This window comes from Buteo buteo, chromosome 22, assembly GCF_964188355.1.
Source record: "Buteo buteo chromosome 22, bButBut1.hap1.1, whole genome shotgun sequence".
NCBI classification, from domain to species: Eukaryota; Metazoa; Chordata; class Aves; order Accipitriformes; family Accipitridae; genus Buteo; species Buteo buteo.
In genome coordinates, this window is record NC_134192.1 from 17706294 (window position 1) to 17727539 (window position 21246).

The 21246-nt window shown below is 43.1% G+C and overlaps 1 protein-coding gene across 5 annotated transcripts in view; it reads right to left on the bottom strand.

Annotated features, from left to right (window-relative positions):
• Window positions 1–21246, bottom strand: part of FGF13 (fibroblast growth factor 13) — a 268386-nt gene that overhangs the window by 36019 nt on the left and 211121 nt on the right. For all 5 annotated transcript variants that reach the window (XM_075053926.1, XM_075053923.1, XM_075053925.1 and 2 more), the window contains one exon: window positions 20539–20642. In XM_075053926.1, the coding sequence (XP_074910027.1) occupies window positions 20539–20642 (104 nt within the window). The remainder of the gene's footprint in view (window positions 1–20538; window positions 20643–21246) is intronic.

The following is a 21246-nucleotide window of genomic DNA, read 5'->3' on the forward strand; positions in this document are numbered from 1 at the left end:
CTTCTTTTTCACAGAGATGATCACATTCCTAAGCAGTTCATCCAAAGGCTTTGCAAAGGCAATTCAAGCACATCCTTTCACCTGGGAGAAACGGACTGTTATTTCCCAGAGGCAAACACACGCTGATGCTAATTTAAACAGAGCTCATGAAACTCTGTGCTCTGCTGTGAATGGCTAAGGATCATTAGGGCTTACACCACACAGGCTTTCTAGCTATTGTAATTTTAAATTACCCCAAATATATATGATTTGAGTTGAATATGTATGCCTGCCACTCCCACTCCAAATTGAAAATTACTTTCTTTGTAATAAATGCCTATTTTGAGCAGAGTGTTTGGAAAAGAAAAGCCCTTCCAAGCCAGGGTGTCCTCTGAAGCAAGTGGGAGAAGAAACAGGTTTTCAAACCAGCCCTTTTGTTCCAAAATGTGGTATTTTGTTATTTTTATAGTCACACACTTGTAACTGGCTCCAGCAAGCTTTGAACCAGGCCTGCGATGATTCTGGGAACAGGAGGGAGGGGGCGATGGGAAGGAAATCTGCCCTCTCTGCTGGCAAAGAGAGGGATGTAATAAATTGGGGGGGGGAGAAATGTAATAAATAAAATATTGAGAAAAGTGGATGTGAAAAGAGGTGAAGTGACGGGAAAAAAGGAAAAGACAAGTCAGTTGGAGTAAAAATTAACAAGCTGTTTATAAAAAAAGGTGCAATAAGAGTAGAAGAGAGAACCACTGAAGTTAGGGAAAATCAAGTGCAATCTCTGCTACCAACCTGGCAGAGGAAACAGTGTGTGCTTGGGAGGCGGTAACTCACCCTTTGCTCCCCATTGCAGGGGAAGGACCACGCCGGAGAGAGGGTTTGGGTATAACCGACAGTCACACCAGCTTTCTGCCCTGCTGCTAAGGATGCAGGGTGATGCAGGGTGATGCAGGGTGATGCGGGGCAGCACGTACCCACAAATCCACCTCACGCCCATGGAAACTGATAGGCAAAAGCCAGCAGGAGCCCCTATGACCTGAAAACTTGCCTCGAGTTCCACCGAAACCAGTGTCCTGTCCTGCGGGCAGGAGGAGAGCCCAGCTCACCTTTAATGTCGCTGGTACAGGATCTTAGCTTCTCTCCCCAGTCTTAACATGCCCTTAGACAACTTTGTACGCCTAGTCTCGTCTTTAAACTGGCTTTAGGCTTTCTCCCGAGTTAATGAGAAACAATTTCCAAGCTACTCATCTAGAAAAGTGCCCTTCTTCAAAGCCCTTTCCAGATGCCATGTGCAAACAGTGGCAGATCCAGGTTCCCTCTTTAGATCTCACTTGTCTGCACCTGAGGACTGCTCTTGGAAGCTGTTTCAAAGGCTGAAGTGTCAGCATCAGAAAGAAGAGAGGTGTGTGGGTGTGAAGTTACTAAATGCAAAACTGTCACTCTCCTTTCATTTACAACCCTGAATATGCATGCATGCAAAAATGTAGAGCTTATATTAAAGTTTTTACTCTTGGAGCAGAAAATATCAAGGAAAAGGAGACTAAAAGATAAGATGAGACTGTGCAGGTTAGAATTCTCTCTCAACTAATCTTTTCTTTTTCATCAATAATGATTTCTGTTAATAAACCCTGCCCTGCCTTGAATTAGATTGTCTTTTATCATCTCAGGGAAGGGCACCGTCAGCAGACAGACACGTTTGTGGTGCTGACTGGTCAATGACAGTAACGAACAGCAGATGGATTTTTTTAGTCTCTTACCCAGATGAAAGCCGTGCGGAGAATTACCGATGCCCAACGCAGAAGAGCAGTAGCTTAAAAAGCACCTGAGGGTAAGAGTGGGGGGTTCTGGGCTGTCTGGGTGTTCGCAGTACAGGAGGCTGCCTGGGCTCTGCCTTGGAGTTTCCAGCAGCTCCCTGGGGTGGGAAAAGGTACCCAAACAGTTGCACAGTGACAACTGGGAGAGCTGTGTTTACCCATCTACTGAACTCATGCACACAACAGGAGTCCTGTGCTACAGGAACGAGGACACACACTGCTGTCTTGCACACTCAGTGCCTGCGCCAGCCTTTCATAATGCAAAATTTGGGGGAATACCTGTTGCTGCTCTTCAAGGAAATACCTTCCGTATCCTAGCTTGCACTAGCCAAGAAGGATGAAAATTTACCCCATCTGATGGGAAACCTTCTGAATTCTGCCCCTTGGTCACCCCCAGACTTCATTTCAGCACGAACTCTGCTGTCTGCTGGTGGCTTGGACATGTCACCTGCCTGGGGGGACGCCTGCCCACCAGCTCAGCAGGACTTTTGCTAATGCCCCCAGGACAGCTCAGCTGCCAGGCACCACCACCACGTTGCCGTGATGCTCTGTGATAGCTGAGGCTCACTGAGCTGCTAAAACACTTACAAGCTTGGATCTAAATGGAAAAGAGTAGTGGGGCAGAGGTATAAAGCATCAAGGACTGAAGGTGGAGTATGTCTTTAATAGACACCCCCGACATTTAAATGGAACCTACTACTTTGATAGTTGCATTTACTTAAACCTCCAGACACTCTGCCAAGTGTCTAAACTTGCAGGCATTTTCCAAATGAGGCAGGCGTTGAGCACACCAGCAAGGATGTTGGAGAGGGCAGGTGAAGATACCAAATTTCAGTTGGAGGATTTTTAGAGCAGACACGTGCCCCATGGCACCCAAAGCCAGCACTAAACAAATTGTGTTTGTGCACCTTGATGAATTACATTAGTGCACCTGGGTTAGCAAAGAAACACTTGCTACAACCAACAGACTAATGGTACCGTCCAAATCCCTGAAAAACAAAATATAAATGGGGTAAATGGTTCCATTTTTTATTCTGCAACATATTGCATTATGGAAGGATTTCTCAGATGAGATTTTTCAGTATAAGGCAATAAGCTACATGTGGGGGATGAAAATTAATGAGAATGTCTCTCCTTTTACAGAGAGCTACGGTACTTTGATTGATCTGCTGGGTTTAAAGGAAAAGCTAAGCATTTAAAATACACACACGCACACACACAGATACATGCTTTCCCAGTTTCCAATTCTGGAAACAGAACTGGTGCAGTCGATGCTGTCCGATCAGCTCTCTGCTTGTAGGACCAGGGCCACAGCTAGGAAGATAAAGCACATGAATTGACTCAGGAATCCTTTTATGATTAAAATCCTCGCCTGTCTTACAACAACAAATCTTTGCTTATGACTGGCATTTAGCCTTTGCAACAATGGTGAATATTACGAACATGTTCTTACAGTCTTTGATTACAGACATTGCCTTAATCCTGATTTTTTGCCACCTTTACGCATTGCAAGCAACAACACAGATAAGTACAGTTCTGGCATGCCCCACAGCCAAAGGAGTGAACAACTTCCAAATATATCAGCTTGCTGGATGCAGATTGCTTATTAAATACTGTTGTACAGTAGGTAACATAGCCAAGAACACTGATTTACGGCACTCCTGGCCTCTGGACAAACTCAAGACTTCAATGAGACTTCTCTGACTCTGACCCTTCTCCCCACGAGAAACTGCAACACGGTGGCTGCACTACGGACACTGCTCTTGGTTACAGCCTCAGCGGCATCCGATACACCAGAGATAACCAATCGCCCTAACGACTATCGGGCTGGGCCTTAAAAACCGGCAGTTTCACAAGCAGTCCCTTGAACGGAGCCTCGTTTCCCAGGGGCTGGGTTAAGCAGTTGGGTTCTCTAGTGTGTAGTAAAGCCTAAGTGTTGATGGTTCCCAACCTGAGGGCATTCCTGCTTCCCCAGTGGCTTCCCCTGGGTTTGGTAAGAGTCAAGCTATGCTGCAATGTTTCTTTCTTTATGGCCATGAGCAGGTCAGCTCTCTCTTCTTTACCCAGCTACCTTATTTAATGAAAATTTCAAGAAAATATCTCTGAAAACTGCACTCAGTCTCCTATATTTTGTCAGAACTGGTTAATAGATTTTAATGTTATTAGGAGTAGACTCAGATATATCATCAGATGACCAAGCAGGCGCACAAACGCAGTATGCACACTTAAGGAAACACAGCAACATTGTTGTGATGTACTTCTCCCTGATAAATTTTGTAAAGAAATAAATTTAAATAAAATTCTCCCAAACACCTTGTTTGCTTTTCAACAGTCTGATGTTCTGTTGCAGTAGCTATGTTAACTTTGAGGGGAAAAGAAATAGGAAATAAAGAAAATAAAAGATGAAAAGAGGATGTGGAAGTTTTTTAACTGCCTGTTATCTGTGCTTAAATAAACCCACAACTTTTGAGTCACCATGGTTTCTAAATTATCTACAATTTCCTTCTATACCAATTATTAAATACATGCATTCTCCAAGGCTCTACAAAATACACTTCGCTGTTGTGCTGCAGCAAAAAAATCATAACACATCATCTGTTTCTAACAGGATTCATTACAACTGAAATGTTGTACTCTCCAGATAGTGTCTCAAAAATTTTTCTTATGAAGCACTTCACAGGCAAATTGCCTTATTTAAGAGGAGAAAAGTACATGAACAGGTGAATCTAAATTTACATCCCACCAGACGTCCTTGAGGTCTTATCAGCAACCCCACTGATAAAATAAAAGCAATGATTTCTGAAATGTCAATACCCAGTGCTTGCTGCCAGTCAAGTCTTCCCAGAATTATTATACAGAATTTGGAGGAGAGTCAGTTGAAGTAATAGAGAGGCTTTAATAACTAAACCAAGCAAGCACAATTTTAATAAGGCGCAAAAATACCTGCAGGTTTTCAGCTAATACCCACCCTCTTTGCACTGACAGCGTGGAGCACTGGATGTGGGTGTCCCTCATCCCCACGTGCCTGATCTCAACCAGTCTTCTTGACTGCGCCAGGTACACAGGTGTGGGCAGAGGGCTGGACTCAGATCCTTAATTTGCTTTCATCCACTGTAACGCACACAGGCAGGGGGGCGGAAATCACTGCAGAATAGTCAAGATCCTGGGAAAGGTTTCTTGCTTCACCCCACGGTGACAACAGCTCTACTGTGCATCGATTACTGGGCCGTAAAGAGGTATCTTCTTTTTTTCCAGGCTTAGATGACTGTACTTTGAACTGTCCACACGTTTGCATGTCAAGGTGTTTGTTAAGTGGAATACCAGGAGGCCGCTAAGGACAAAAGGGTCATAATATCATCCAGGAAAAGGTCAGCTTGAAGAGTAATAGGATTTTTGAGTGGTTGCTTCCCTAGCCTGTGTGACATGCTCACAGAGACTCATAGAAAGAAAAGGAGATCAAGGGGTAGAGGAATGGAGCTGGTGGAGAAGGGCATGCCTCATCTCTTTCCAAAAGCTTACAAACACAGCCCTGCAAATGAAAATACCAGCATGAAAACCTGACCTCGCTGGAGTTAGCACAGGCTTTGACACTGACGGGCCATAGCTTGGGCAAGCACTACATTTCATCCTTCTGCGTACTGTGGTCTCAGTGATTCATGTTCAGAGATTTAAAAAGCAGGAGACATGAAAGTATTACTACTGCTCTTATCCCTTCCCCAGGATGCAACCAAACCGAACAGGAAGAGTTCAGCTATTTTTAACCAATTTCTCTCTCTCTCCTACAAGACCTACGTGGACTTAAGTGCATGAGAACAGAGTTGGCCCACAGACATCTGGGGCTTGCTTTGGCTCAGCACAGAGAAGATTGCCTAGCTGCAGCATTTAGCTCCCAATTTAATCTCAGATCTTTCCCCACCTCCTTTTTCAATAATGCCTGAGCTGTTGAGATGTCAGATTTTGATGCAAGCCAATTTCTGAGCTCTTTGCACATTACGCACAATGTAAACCTGTATACAGCTATTTCATCAGTTTGGAGAAGAGGCTAAAGATACTGAAGTTCCCTTCATCGGGAGCCTCTGCGGGAAAAGGTCAAGCCGCCAGGACTCAGTGTGAACCTTTCACCACTACATGTGGCCATGCGTTTTGGTTATACCCCACCTCACCCTCCTCTGCAGCAATGCCCCTCTAGCAACAGGCATGAATTAGAGCAGCCTGGCTTGCACCTAGACTGCACAGCTGCAGCCGACGCAGCATCAGCCGATGCAGCATCCCGTGCAGCGTGCCACTCAAAATCAGGGGTCAGGGAGGAGGCTCTGTGAGAGCGGCCAAACGCTTCACGAGGGGCAGTTCACTCATGCTTGAGAGCAGGTATGCAACATCCAAATTGATGGTGGATATCAATCACTTTGAGAAATGAAATGAGCTCTTTCGAGCTGAACTGCCACTTAGTACAGTGCTCTTTGTTTTGTGCTTGCTGTAATATGCGGTGTCACACAATACCATGTACTGATAAAACACTTCGTAAGTGACAGAGTGACATGAACAGTGATAAAAGCTGACGTGACTTGTTAAAGCAAGGTGTGCAAAATAAATGCTTGGAGAGGTGGATACCAGGACTGTTTGAAATGTGCCATTCCACATGCTCCCTTTGATGGTTCCAGTTTGTTATTTGCACATCCCAGTGCAACTCTTCCTGCACCAGCAGCATGCTCTGAAGCAGTGACCAAGGACACTGCTCTAATCAGGGACCCTTCCCAGAGCTGCTAGTATTAGAAAAGGGCTACAGTGACTGCTGAAGGTTTGACTGTCCCTATTTCAACTGCAACCTCCTATCATTTCTTACTTGACCAAAACCAAAACCATTAGTGGGACTTGGCAGGCAAGGTTATAGCCTTGGAATGAGGTTGATGGATTCTGGATATGGATGTGAATGATCCCTGTGACTGTAAAGCACAAAAACCCTCAGGTTTTCTAAGCAGAAATACAATTCTTTACTCTTAATATCCCAATTAAAAATACAGCCTGATCATAAGAACAGCTTTCTTGTAAGAATATCTACTGAACAGGCATGGTAGCTTCTCATATGTGATGGACTGGAAGAGGCTTTCAAGCAGAATGCTTCTAACTAGCCATAGCAAAATTATTATTCACACCCAGTCTTTCAGAGATGATGCAATTAGCCTTAGGGGCATGATTGCCTCCTTCTAAATCTTACACACCAATGTGAGCAACAGACTAATATCTCCACACCAGTAGAAAGTGTTGAGGAAGGGTTGAATGAGCCAGTAAGAACAAATAAATCATGCATTGAAATTAAATTCATGCTATGAAGTTAAAACACAGAGCTAGCTTTGTGGGGATTTCTATTTGAAAAAGGAAAAGAAAAAAAAACAAGTAAGCTTTCTTAAATCACAGTTGAGCCTGAGCCAAAAGTTTTACATGTGGAGAGACCAGGACTAGGAGAAAAGGCACATCTCTATTTCCAGTGTTTGTTTGTTGGAAGCATCCCTGCCCCTGCTCTGGATCTCAGCTGAAGTTTTATTCCAGGTTTCAGCATGTAACTACACAGAGCTCCACAACCCTGCTTAAAGGTTTGGGTGTTGTCCATCTCTATTTATTCTCTTTATATGGATTTATATCCATCTTTTCTGTATAACAGGTATGTTACTTATCATTAGATTAAGAAACTAATTGGTTGTAGCATCAGGTTGGTAGTGATGCAAAAATATTATTTCAGAAGACCTTTGCCAAGGAAATAAAATTTTATAGGGCTTTCAGGACCTCGAAAGTGAGAGAGAAATGAAATTTTCTGTAGCTTTGTGAACCCACTTTTTAGGAAGGTGGAAGGAAAATATATTTATCCATTTTTGAAGTAATCAATATAAGCTCACAAAACTCTACTTAGAAGAGTAATTTGGGCTATTTACATATCGCCTGTATTTATTGCTGTCCTCCAGAAATGGAAACTTCTACCTCCAGCTTGAAGTGCTTTCATTTTGGTTTAAGAACTACATGACTTGTAAAACCTCACAAGACTCTACCAACAGAGCTTTAAAAATGCCAAAACAGCGAAGAACCAAACTCTTCCCTTCATAATGTGTGTGGCCTTGCTGCAGCTGACACAGTGATGTGGGTATGTGGAAGGTACCACCCGAGTGGGTGCAAGGCACAGGAAACTTTCAATTCTAGGTTACTCAACATTTGTTTTGAGAAAGAGTAGAGATGTTCGGATTTGGCCTTACTGTAGCAAACGGTCTCCAGAGAGATCAGTCTAATGACAACTTAATTTTACCAACATTGCTTGACTCAGAAAAAAGTACAGATTGGATAATTGCTATATCAAAAACTAAAGGCCATAACTATCACAATTACCCACATTAACTCCAATTGTTTCATAAGAGAAGCAAGTGCTATTTAGAAGACTGTCAGAGCCAGAGGGAAACAAAACAGCTCAACAACAGAAAGCCTAGTATTAAATGAGAGGGAAAAAAATCACTTCTCTTCTTTTACTGTCACTCCTGTGATAATAAAATGAAGGGCTGCAAGTGCAGAGGGTTTGCCGTTGGGTAGCAAATGAAGCTTCATCAGATGATTCACAGCCAAGCCAGGGTGACTGTACTCATCTTCTCAGTTAACAGCACAAAAGAGGTTGGTTTCCTTAGTACAGATATTCCCAAGCCACTTGTAGATCAAGACTGCCTCCTTCTCAGCTGAAAATTTCGAGATCTTCAGGGATTCACCATGGGGAAATGACTGTATGGCGTCTCAAGATAGCACTGCCTGTGCTCTGTGATAGAGATGGTGCATAAACACATGCTTTTAGTGCTATCAAATCAATACTGTTCAGGAAGATATATCATCAGTGCAATGGCAATTGGCTGATGAGGAGGGAATACCCTCCCCCTGCCACTTCTGTTGCACATAATTTTGTGAAGAAAAATATTAGTTATAGTTTAGTTGTAAAAGACCTACAATTTATTTATAATGAATGCTTGCCATTCTGGTATTGTTCCTACAAGCATAATTAAAGGAAATATAAACTGTTAGTGCAACACTTGGAGAGTACAGGTGTTTTTTGGCATCTCACTGATTAGAAATGCAAATCTGGGAAACAATTAACTAATGTGGTAGAAGTCAACAATTTGCATAAAGCTCTTTCAGGTCTTTTCTAACACAGCTGCAATAATTTCCCTAAGAAAAAGCCTAAGGAAGTCTGTGCTGAACTCTACTGCCCATGGAGCAAGCTCCCAGTCTCTCTGTCTAGAATACACACTAAATCTTTGCTTCACACAGAGGCAGCTAAAGCATAAATTAAAGTCAAGATTTTTCAAAAATAGGTGAGTGAAGTTGGCTCCAGTTTCATGACGCCCAATAGTGGTAACACAAACTCAGTCATCCTTGCTCATCCGTGACACCAGGCATGCACTGCCTTTCACAGAAAGGTGTCAGAAGAAAGTATGCTGTACTAACTGGGGAACCTTATCACAATGCTGCTGGTGCCGTGGTAGCATTGCAGAAAGAGCCCGCTGCTAATGTTCCCCCGCACCTGGAGTGCTAGAGATTTTCATATGGGTCTGCTAGAAAATTTTAAGTCCTAAAAGCGAATGTCCAAAAGCACAAGGCATTTGAAGAGAGGGATTATTTGTGAACAACACAACACCTGGTTCTGCACTTGCTGAACTATTTTGTAGGAAGGCGTTAGTCCAGCTACTGCATGGCTCAAAATGAAGCTCTGGGCATTCAGTTCCAGAGAAGGCTCCAAGCCAAGGCTCAAGTCCTGCCCATGACACTGAACAAATCTTCTGGGCATTCAGGACTGAGTTCTGCTGCTCTCCCTATTCCTGATGACCGTTTGAGGCCTTGGGACCTGTCTCCAGGCAAGCAGGGACTTATTTTAGTCATTAAGCTTCACTGGCCTCCTAAATGCTCTGTTCATTTTTTAATCACACAGAAATTTCATATTGCAAATCAATGGCTGTCTTGTCCAGATCCTGAAAATCTTACTCAGATAAATTAATTCTTCCTCTGGCAGGCAGTCAATGAAACTGCTTGCTTGAGTAAGGATTACTTACATGAGAAAGGGTTTGCAATATCAAGCCCATTAAACTCTTAGTTCATCAGGTGAAGGGAACAGATCTGTACTTCGCACTGTGTCTATTCCACTTATTAGAATTTCTTTGGCTTTTTGTTCTGTTTCAGATCATTCACTTATTTACTCTGAGCTTATTGTACCTTCTGTCAGTGTCAATATGGCTCAGCTGGCAGCAGATGCTCCTCTAGATCTGAGCACACTGGTGTGAAACGAGAATGGAATGAGAATGATGTGAACTTTTTGCCTAAAACCTGAACTGAAACCTTCGTATTTATGAAACTCTGCTTCTAATTTGTGTACCAGCTCCACGAGACATCCTCATTTTAAAAATCCGGTAGGTCTTCCAGTTTAGTTGGAGGCCGCAAGTACTGACAGGAGGAGGAACAGCCCACTCTTTTCAGTTTGCTTTCAGACCCATTTTGTTAAAACATTAGTTCTGGAGTTGTCATTTGAGGAAACATGCCCTCACAAGTCCTTTGAGTTTTGCCCATTCCCAGCCAGCTCAAATGCAAGGTCCCAGCAACACTCGGGTTCAAGAGGAACACCGCTATCTCGTAACAGGACTTTTTTATATCTGAAAATGCTCCGGGGATGAGGATGGAGGGTCTAAATTGACTCCTTCATTAATGAGCATTCAATGTTATCAGAGTAAGGAAAGGGGAAGACTGCTTTATGAAGCAGACAGTCTCTTGTGCTGTGCTTCTGAAACTAGCTCTCTGATTTTTTAGATACCTCCCGAGGCTTTAAATAAACAGAACTGTACTTCACCAATTATCATGCCTGTTTTGCTTAGCTCCCCAGTGGATTTAATTTTAGAAGAACTGTACCGCTCAATATTCAGTGCTGTTTGGGTAAAATTACAAAAATGAAAAACAATGTGATAGCACCTGTAGCATCCACAGAATGTAAAATATGAAAGGTCTTATCTGTTCAATTATTTAAACCATCCAATCTGCTGGTAAAAGCTATTCTATTGGCATTATATCCAATGTCTCCCTAATCCATTCTGAATTTTGGATTCCTTTGTTAATCCTAGATTGCCTAATGAAAGCAGTTTGGTATGGAAATGTAAGTTTCTTGATACAATTTTCATTCAACAAACTTGTTTTCTTTCCCAGACCCTTTTTAGATTTTTGATCCAGGAATTCAGCAGGTCTACCTCCAAGAATTAGCTTATCTATGGAAAAGTTAGTTTCTGAAACCAAGGCTTCAAGGGCATAACCTAAATATGACAACTTTTCTGTTTCCTTTGACCCTGCCTAGCTTCTGACCTGCACACCACCTCTATCCTGCTTTCTAGGACTCATAGAGGTGTCTCTGATTTCAGTATTGAGAAATCATGCCAAGAGGGTGGCATTCAGGCTCTCTGTGACTGAAGTAACAGAGTTTCTGTTGGAAACCCCTTTCAGTTGTGCTGCAGTTCCCCAACGCAACCATAAAACTCAGAATCTTGGGGATAACAACCCCTTTTTCTTGCCCACTGACTCCCCATCGGTTTTGCTTAGTAGACTTTTCAAAAGATGCCTTTTGACTGACAACACTGCAAATGCAATGTGAACTTTTACAGTCAAGCTGGATTCTCAGTTTTTGCACCTCATCACTTGCAATACAAGTTCTGCCAGGAAAAGGATGCTTTCAGTGGGTTTGCAAGGATGTAAACGGCCAGAAAGCAGTAAACATTTCTCTTGAGGCTGCCAAGTAGGAACAGAACTGAATTCACTTCCCTTTAGCACTGTTGCAACTGCAGGGCTATGTGAAGATAAAAAGACACAAAAATGTGTTTAATAAAGTCACTCTGAATACCCCCACACGACAGATCTGTTGATGATGCCAGCCTGGATTGATGGATAGTCATTTTGCGGAACTGAACTGCCCTTTACTTACTTTCAGCAGAGGAACTGCCAAATTTTGTTTGTCCTAGCACTGCTGCACCAGCTGAAGCTCCGGGTCCTGCCCTGTAGCAACAGGCACACACAAGAACAGGCGTAGAACGTGCATATGCAGGAACAGGCACGCTTCCATCTCCTCGTTCAGCTTTTCCTGCAGCCCGTTCTCACCCCAGTCCCATACTCACAGCACAACCACTTTTTTCCTGCATATCCTTAATGAGGGTTAACTAACACTTTTGGGTATTTCTCAGCAGAGCAGCAACGGCCTCCTGAAAACTAACCCATAAAGAAAACATCAACAGGATGCAGCAACAGGACTGACCAGTGAGGGCACATCTTTCTCAAGCCATTGGCTTGGTGTTGGCCCATGCCTATGGGAGAGTATAAGAAAAAGGGAATTTTATCCCAATATTTTCCCAGCACACTTCCCCAGCCTCTGGTAAGCTATGATTTCAGGACTTTTCCAAGCCAAACATGACATCATTGTATTTTGCAGTGTTTTTCTTTCAAGAATTCACCTAAATTATATCTGAACCCACAAAAACGATGGCACCCTCGGCATCCCATTACAATGAGTTCCCCAGCTGAATGACGTGCTGCGTGGAAAACACTTTCTGCAGATTTAATAAATGTGATGAAACCTTGTGTTTCATTGTCACCCTGGGTTAGTTTCTACTCAAGTTCTGAGTTTGTTTTCCAGTACCAACCCACTCCTGTTGGTTTGGGGAGTCCTTGGAGACTGTCTTTGATTGCTCCAGCAGCCTTGTTTAGACGTTCATCTTCACATGGGCATTTTACAGCTAGCAGCAGGCTGCAAGCGCCATCGGGGTGAGCCATCTCGTCGGCAGGTTACAGAGCGAGTGTAACAAGGCAGAAGCGCTGCTGAGTCACTGTGACAAGAGCTGCTCATTAGCTCAACCTGCAGCACGAGAGGGAGGGGAAACCCTTCTGGGCAGAAGCAGGGAAGGCAGACAGCTTTCTAGAAGGAAAGGCAAGCGTAGGAAAGAAGCTGAGGTTTCATAAGGGTATTTTCTTTTAATCAAACCACATTTTAAAAAACAGGGTAAGTGTGGAAAATTATCTTGCTTCTGATCTTGAAGATATTCCATACACATCATGAAAAAAAAAGCAACAACTCAAAAATCCACATGAATACTAACATACATATTTTCCCAGCAAACTGCAGAAGAGCCCAGCCCTACAGGGAGCAGGCACACCTATCAGCCCACAGGCACCTATGCCACTGGTCACAACACCTAGCATCCACACCAAATTTAGGAGAGAAAAGCGGCACATTTCTCATTGGCTCTGCTGAATCATAGCAACGTACTCCGTCGTTTGGCAATCTGAATATACAATCCCAACTGAACACGCCGAGAACCTGGCAATGCTCTTATTCTCACACTTTGCAACTCACGCCGTCTGCTCAAGTCCTTATCTGCTTACAACTCTCACTTGCCAAACATGCTTTGCAACGTGACGGTGAAGAGTTGTGAGTAGCCTGGAAGTCCTGGAACTCAGTACTCCTTGTTTGCTGGCGTGGGGCCGAAACGCAATGCTGGAAGCAAGCGGTGTGGGATCCAGGTGCCAAACTACCAAACTCAGGTCCAGCTCCAAACTCTGCCAAGGCTATTTTTTTGGCATCACGCTGCTTTTGTGTCACTGTGACCCCAGTGAGCAGCGCAATGAACTGAAAAACTGGGCCTTATGAGCAACATTGCCATTTCAGTCACATTTCTGAGCTTGCCGAGTCCCAGACTTCTGCTCTGAGCAACATGTGAAGTCTGAGCTTATAAAGACATTTTGCCTTTTCACCCAAGGACTTCGGCATTGATTAGCAAATGACTAACGGAGTGGATGCGCTTTTGGTCTTTTATCTTCTTCACATGTGTATTATTTATCTCACAGGACATTGAAATTGTTCTTGCACAAACAGCAATTTCGCTGCTGATTTTTAACAGCCACTCTGTTAGGAAACCATCGCACAGGTGGCTAACTGTAGGTCTGTCAGGATCTGTGTGGTGCACAGTCCTGAAGCATCATTTTCTCATACTCGGGCTCCTCTTCTGAAGCCTCATCGTAGAAGGTGCTGAGTATCCTCAGCTCCCACCACCAGCAGTGAGGGATGGATGCACAGTGGGACCTCTGTGGATTTCAGATGCCTGGGGGATGACTTGTAGAGAAAAGCAGCATAATAGCTCCAAGACTTTCAGCTTGCTGAGTCTCCTAATAATTCTCCCATGGGAGGGTGATGCCCTCCCCGCTTCTCTGCTGGAGACAGCAGGCAGTCTGTCTCCCGAAACCTAGAATCGCACCGATCCCAGCAGAAACAAGCACCTGAACGAAACAGCACCCATCTCTTTAGCCCACCACTGAGCAACAGCACGTATCATTAAGACAGACCAGCACATACCTCATTAAGGAAGACCTGCTGCAGGAAACCACTCTGCTTCCCCAGGGACCCGACCCCCAGGAGTGCCCCACATCACCGAGCGGGGCCGCACAGGCACAGCAAGCTCAGCCGCAGGCTGCCGGTCCTTTCAGCAGTGGGGAGACAAGTCTGTGAGCAGCGGGCTCTGCAGCTACACCGCCAGGCACGGTCCAGCTCACAACTAACCCCCAAAACTCACGGTCAGATTCTGTGGTGAGAGGCTGAGCCTGTGAGCACAGCCTGAGCCAGGGAGTGCCCATCTGGGCAGCGTGATGAGGAGCCTGCGATGCTGCACGGAGACCCGCCAAGGTTCTCCTGCGCCAGGCACCGGCCAGCATCCACCTCTGGGCTGCAACTCTGCTGTGAGACTGAACCAAACTACCATCGTTTGCATCTGCTGAGCTTAGCTGCTGCCATAATTTAGAGCGGTATCCACGGTTGAAGGTGTCAGAAAACATTTATCAGTTCAGGCTGGTTCTACAACGCCTGGGAACCTCCTGAGAGCGTGCTCCTGTCCCAGCGCTGATCCCACACCTCGCCTGCCCTCTCTCCCACCTTTGCTGTGGGGCAGTCAGGGCTGTCAGCACGATTCCGGGTCGCGGGAGGGCCAGAGCAGCCCTCCTCTCTGTGAGGACGTTGCACATTTATTTTATCCAGCATAGAGCAAGGTGTTGCGATGAAAAGAAAAATGTGCTGCGGCTGTATTTAAGACCCTATCGTTGAAGAGAATGAACTATATTAAGGTATAGTCTGCGCTTGAGCATTCATGGTAAAAAATGATTTATACTGACATGCAAATTTAACTAGATGAAGCTTTTGATTATTTCCCCTATCTCTTGGTTTATGCTATTTCCCTGAGGTGGAAAAATGCTCTTTGCCAGTAATTCATTATAAATGCCCCAGCCATTCCCATTAGCTACAGCAGGTCTCCGCTGCACTGCTCAGTATTAAAATATGCACAAACTTCTCTTCTCTCCAACTCACCAAAACCAATTTTTGAATCACTCTGAGAATTTAATCACATTTCAGTTCTCTTGGCTATAATCAACGTGCACGCTTCATACAATATTTACTTTCTGTGCAGGTACCAAACTTATATATGACAATCTATTTTACATACAGAGGACAATGTTAGCTGAATGCTCTCTTAGGGTAAATTATATATAAAATTCTGCACAGGGTATTAAATCAAAGTGCTCTTTAAACCCATGCTAACTCTGTACCGAGCGCATCAGACGAGAAATGGCAAAATTAAGCCACGTACAGCAGCTCTGTTAACTCAGAAATATTGGACATCCTAAAATAGCTAACAAAGCAAGCATAAACAACTCTGCCATGTAGCATACTTCCTAATACCCACCCTACAAAAGGCTGAATGCCCTCAATTTCCAATAAATGGGTTGAAAGGCTGCAGGAAGGAGGGACAGACTGGGCCCTATCACACATGGTCAGGGCAAAGGACTACTCTTAGACAAGGACTCTATCCAACCTGGGAGAAGCTGTAAGCTTGCTCAGATATGATGCTATTAAATCAAATGCTTTGGCAAATCACAGGAACCCAGAACAAGACAAGATGGAAAACAAACATCCTTTACAAGCTGAGTTGCATGGCTCCTGAGACCGGCCAGAAGGATGCAATGAGCAGCACATACTTAATTTTATTGTTTCTGACAATGTGTCCAGGCTAGACAAGCACACAATTACATGAGCTGAAATGTTCTACAGGAGAAATATGCATTTCACTGACAATCATTAAATGATTTTAAAAACTCTGACATGATGGTTCATGGAAAATATACGGCTATATGTTCTCAGGCTATTTTTTAAAATTTGCTGTATTTTGGGTTATGTTTCAGCCTATGCAGAATTCAAGCGGTACACCTAATTCTCTTCACCTACATACATGCCTTCCCTCTAATGAACTTCACTCAGCTGCTGCTCTGTATCACTGTGAGCCTCCTCTGTCACATCACAATCACTTCAATGAGAAAGCAATAGCTCTAGGACTACCTGTCTGACACAGAGATCCTTAAAATATTTTTCACTCTTTCGTTCAAGACAATGAAAGAACACAAGGAATTCATAGGGTGTGAAACCTGAAAAACTCAAGTGTAGCACATACGGTGGTCATCTGAAAGACGTGGTCATTCATAGAAAGAAAAATAAGAGAAAATAAAAGCCATCCTAAAATACAAAAGGGCATGATTCATTTTGTGGTTACGTAAGACAGCAGTACCATAACACTGTTTAAGTCATCTTGCAGCAGCATGACACTGGTGTAAGAAGGGATGAATCAAACCCTGTGTTTTCATTTTAAATGGATGCTCAAGCATCAAACAGCAGGAAGAGCTACAGCTTCATATAGCTCCCGACAAGGTCCCTCCAAATAAAATTGTGAGGGTGGGTTCGGCTTGGGAGGTGCAGTCACACAACTCCCATCAACTCTGGTAGGAAACCAGCTACAGAAAAAAAAACATTTCAAATGTGGTGGTGTTCTGGGATACGAAGAGGCATTTTCCAGCTGGTGTGGAGAGGAGGCACCGCTGCTCAGAGCGGGGGAGCAGTGACAGCATGGCAGGCTGCGGGGAGGACCAAGGTCGCTTCCCTTCTCTGCAGTCCAGGACTTTTAATGTGCTTCTATAACAAATGTAGATAATTATATATTTATTTTAACATAATATCTGGGTTTTTGCTTAGCTGAGTTGCTGCCTTGTCCCTGAGGAACTTTTATCATTACATTAAAGATCTTATTTTTGCTCTAACTGACAGACGCCGCAAACTATCTATAAACTCTGGCAGCCAACTACAGATATCTATTCTCTGCAGATTTATTATACATCACTGATCCCCTCATGGAGCAAATTCACCTCATTCTTGTGTACAGTCACTGGATCAGAAGCAAACCACACTGCAGACTACCTCTGAGGTCAGATACCTGAATCCCCATCCTGGCAGACTGCTAGGGAGAAGGAGGCAAGGCCAAAGCCAGAGCTCAACAAATTAGCAAACTGGATCTGCAGATATTCTCCATCTGCCAACAACTGTAATGGATTGTGGCTAGGACATATTTTCTACATATGGAGGACGCTCAGAATCAACTAAGTCAATTTTGTTGCTGCACAGCCCAAACCTAAAAAATATAGCCTAAGGAACAAAATATGAGAATTCACCGCAGTCACTGAAACGAAAAGGAACTGCAATTTAATACTGCAGTTTAGTGCAAGATACATGAAAATGGGACACCTGGTGTGTTACCCCTAATGTGCTTTCCTGGGCGAGTGTGGGAAAGCACTTAGCTGAGCCTCCATTTATCCTCCTGTAAGCCAGATGTCTTATTTACCTATTTACTGGTGGGGTAATTGCTGTGGACTTAATGGCCTTTTTATCAGGCACAGTGTTTTGGAAGCGTTTCAGGCTAAAAGGTGCTATCAGGTGCAAGACACAGACAGTAGCACGGGGTGAGGAACAGGGATGGCACGTTAGCAGGGTGTTTTTCAAACCATTTACCGAACGAATCTATAACCTTCGGCAGTGCAATCTGAAGGAAACAGTTCTGCACAGACACAAGCATGACCGAAGCCCTAGAGTTGCAATAAAACCAAAAGCAAGTGATCATGACATAGACCACAATATTCTCCCTCCCTATTACATTGCATCATCAATACTAATTTCATTTCTCTCTGGAAATGGTGCAACTATCTGTTATAGTTATTGACAATTTAAGTACATTTCTGGTTTTCCCTATATTTTTGCTTCAGGAATTTGACAGTGTTTTGTGGGGCTTTTCAGCCTGATCAATCCCATGTTGCCATCTGTCTGCTCCTGACAAATCCCATTCAGGAACACATCTCTGTAAGGGCTTAGAAACCTCAGGATGTGGAGATGGATGTCATTTATTTGAGCTGATCTGTTCTCCGGACTCCCTGTTGGCATCCCTTGAACAGGTGAGTGTTCAGCTGGTATAAATCAGCTGAGCTCTCTTGGGACTCATTTACATCAACCAAGAACCCAGCCCAAAATATAGAGCTAATTTCCCATGCATCAGACTGTATCTCTTGCTGAAAGGACCATTATCAGCAAAAGAAGTGCTAGAAACACTTAAAAAATGGTGCTGGGACTGCAATTCTGGCAACCTTTTTTTGCATAGCAGGTGAAGTAGGGGCAGATAGATGCTCCTCACCAGCACTTGTCCATTCCCTGGGTGCACTGACAGAGACACGAGCTGGGTTTTGCCTGCCAAGACAGTTTCTTGCAATTATTGTAAAGGACAAAGCAACCAAACCAGAAAGCAGCAGGTGATAAACCCAAGATTATTGAGGACTTAGATGGAAACTTGCTTAGGAAAAGTAGATCAACATTAAATGGACACCTGTCTTTGTGAAAAGTATTTAAAAATATGAATTTGGGACACAACAACACGACTGAAGTCTGTTTAAGGCTTTGCCAAGCCCATCAGGTTCAAGAAGAATAAAAGAATAAATGTAAGAAAATATAGCTGCCTAATAAAGAAACAAAAATGACCGTTGTTACTAAGGGGAAAATAGAGGGATGTCACCAGTTAATTTTGCAATGGCATAAACTATTAAAGTCACAGATACTAAAGGATTCAAGGAAGACACTATTCGTGCTAACATATAAGACCACATGAAGAACTATCCCTAATCAATGCAAATACCAAAAATTAGAACCAAAGTGAATCTCTGAGCTCTGCCTAAGATGCCTAGATACCCATCAAACGAAAAGCTGGGCTTAATCTAAATAAGGGTCATATTCTGCTGCTCCTCCTCACATCGAGGGATACTAGAAGTGATCCTTTGTTCCCTCAGTGGTCCCTCTGACTTCAGGGTTATGTCTCACAATGAGAAGTTAGTGCTCCATTGTAGGTTAACAGTGGCAGAATCTGTCCCCATCCCATTTTCTGCATCTTTGCAAAACCATACCTGATTCTTCCAGAACGTATGCAATGAAAGAACTGACCTACTCAAACCAAGCAGGTTGGCTGCGCACGGTGATGGAATTTTGCTTCCTGTACAAACCTCACTATCCCACCCGGAGACGCGACTCAAGGTAACGCTCCCCGAGGCGGAATTGAGCCTGCAGAAGCCGGCACGGCGCAGCGCTCTCCTGGCGAGTGGGCAGCCAAAAAGGAGTGCAGCTGAGGATGCTAATGTCAATGAAAACGCACGGTGCAGCCAAAGGTACATTTGCAGTGCAAACGTAAATGACACTGTGCAGCCTGAGGACCGTGACTACGCGGGATTAAGGGGACTTTGCACGATCTGGCTGTGTGGCTACAGCCCTGCAAACAGATCTGTGGATTAACCGCACTAAGCAAATAGCCAGAGTAAAAAGAAAAGCAGAGTTCGATGCCGTTCACTGAAATTTTACTTTGTCCCACAGCATAACCAGTTCTAATTTGCTTTTGCTCTGGCAGATACAAGAGGAAAAATATGCAAAGCTGCCCCTTGTCCCGGCTGTCAGGATTGCAAAACAAATGAGAGATTTAAGTAAGTTTACTTAATTGTTATCAGTATTAGAGGCACCTTAAGGGAATCATTCATAGCAGAGAATAATTTGTAGCAGATAATAAATTACATTTTCCTCTATTTTCCTCCTTGGGAAAAATCTATTAAGACTTTATAATTAAAACTCCTGAACATGGTACAACTAAATGTTTTTAATTGAAAAATGGTCTATTTTTAAAAATGTCCTTTTTTCTTTTTTTCATAAAAACACTGTTTGCTCTCTTGAGAAATGCCACTGAAAATTATTAACTGACATTTTTCATCAAAACTGCTAATAAAACATTTCTTTAGTTACTCAGCAACTTGAAGCCATAAGATTTTGGCACCTAATTCCATTTCAATTTGAAAATCCTGGCCAAACAACAAAAAAAATTACTTTCTCTAATCCCTTTTAGTAACAGTAATATAGATTATATGGGAAGATACAAAATGTGTTCAGGCATGCGTGTGATTCACAAAGTCGTCCCTTTCCCTCCGTCCCCCACACTGATTAGCCCAATCAGTCCATAGTGACCAAGAGAAAGCATCCTTTCTGTCTGGGGTTTCGGTTGTAGGGGTTTTTTTTATTTTATTTCACCCTTTGGGATCATTGGTTTGCATCAAAGGCACCACAGTTTGATTCCATGCATCCATATATATTCATAATGGAAACAGAGTAATAAGCTAAAACCAGACTATCACCACTACACTGAATTTGCTGTCAAATCTCATGCCTATAGATTATAAGCAGATTCCTTGGAACAGTAAATTATTCATTTACTAAGTTCTTACGATAATTTCAGTGAGAACAAAATTAAAAATGTTTACTTACTGATGTATATAGGTATCCTTCACTGTTCATTGCCAGATATAATTTTGTTTGAACCCCCTGAATCGCCACCACTCGTAAACCCACAGGTATGAGGTTAAACAAAGCTAGGAGAGAAAGGAGATGGAGAGCAAAATTAATCTTTTAGAGTATGCAGATTAGATAGACAGTTAAACCATAATTACCAGAACAAAATAAAAAATGCCTATTCATGCATATATTAATTTCTGTAGGTGCTATAGAACAATACTGCTACTATCGTGTTCTTCCATAGCAATTTCCACCAATAGCTCAGAAATTATCTACAGAGGGTATGAGTGTATGTCCCACATACTGAAGATGGTGAATTGGAGGTATTGAGAGCTAAAAGGACTTACCTGCCTCATGAGCAGAATCCAGGGTCTGCTGAGTAGAGTTGAACATACTTAATTTGGTTTTGGGTTTTTTTTCTGTCAGTAAGTGCAAAAAAAAAAAGGTGATCCAAAAACAAACAAAAAGTTTTTCAAGATGATCAAAACTTTTTTTTTTTTGCAAATTCAGATCAAATTCAGTAAACATTTTTGACCAAAAGGAAGGAGCAAGATGAAATTCAGAAAAGTTAAAAACCTTCATTAACATCTCAAAATGTTTCCACTCAAAACTCACTGGTTTTTTTTTCTCTTTTTGAGAGGAGAATGGGTTTGAAAAAACAGAGTTAAATAACTTCAAAAT